At 60.2% G+C, this 815-nt stretch overlaps 1 protein-coding gene across 1 annotated transcript in view; it reads right to left on the minus strand.

Annotated features, from left to right (window-relative positions):
• EMH_0059480 (uncharacterized protein) overlaps positions 1-815 on the minus strand; it is a gene marked incomplete at both ends in the record, with an annotated part of 4,788 nt that overhangs the window by 1,877 nt on the left and 2,096 nt on the right. Inside the window, 2 exons of the mRNA XM_013497684.1 lie at positions 29-99; positions 342-813. Of these exons, the coding sequence (XP_013353138.1) occupies positions 29-99; positions 342-813 (543 nt within the window). The remainder of the gene's footprint in view (positions 1-28; positions 100-341; positions 814-815) is intronic.

Consider the following 815-nt stretch of genomic DNA (forward strand, 5'->3'; position numbering starts at 1 on the left):
TGCTGCTGCTACTACTGGTGCTGCTCACCCTGCATCCGTGGCTCCTTCAGGTGTCACTGCGGTGCGGAGTCGGGGCATCTGCTGCAGCAGCCGCAGCAGCTGTGACGCATAGCGCAACACACAGCAGCCGCAGCCGTTGCAGCAACAGCAGCAGCAGCAGCAGCAGCAGCAGCAGCGGCAGCAGCAGCAAGAGGAGCAAGTGCAGCAGCGGCAGCAGGAGCAAGAGCCGTAGCAACAAGAACAGTAGCAGCAGCAAGAGCACCAGCAGCAGCGCGATGAAGTTCATGTGCAGCACAACTGCAGCAGCAGCAGCAGCAGCAGCAGCAGCAGCAGCAGCATACCCTCTTCACTATCTGTCTGCCGATAGAGAGATCAGCAAGGGGAGCAGCAGCAAGAAAGACACATCCTAGAGGCAGCAGCGCTTGTACGCATGCAGTGCTTCCTGTGTTGCCGGTGCTGCAGCTGCCTATACACCCGAAATCTCCATCAACACGGAGAGCAGCTACACCCTTTGCAGTTGTTGCTGTACGCGCCATCTGCTGCTGCAGCTGCTGCTGCGCCCCCCCACCGCCCCACAGCTGCGGAGTCTGCTGCAGCAGCTCCAGGGCCCGCAGCAGCTTGTACGCAAACCTCGTATCAAAGCTGCTGCTGCTGCTGCTGCTGCTGCTGCTGTTGCTGCTGCTGCTGCTGTTGCTGCTGCTGCTGGGGGGGTCAAAGAAGGATCCGCCGCTGCTAGGCACTTGGTGCAGCAGCAGCAGCAGCAGCAGCAGCAAGAACAAACATAGCAGCAGCAATATCAGCACGGCAGTGGCAAT

This window comes from Eimeria mitis, genomic scaffold (genome assembly GCF_000499745.2).
Source record: "Eimeria mitis Houghton genomic scaffold, Emh_scaff2847, whole genome shotgun sequence".
In the NCBI taxonomy this organism is placed as follows: Eukaryota; Apicomplexa; class Conoidasida; order Eucoccidiorida; family Eimeriidae; genus Eimeria; species Eimeria mitis.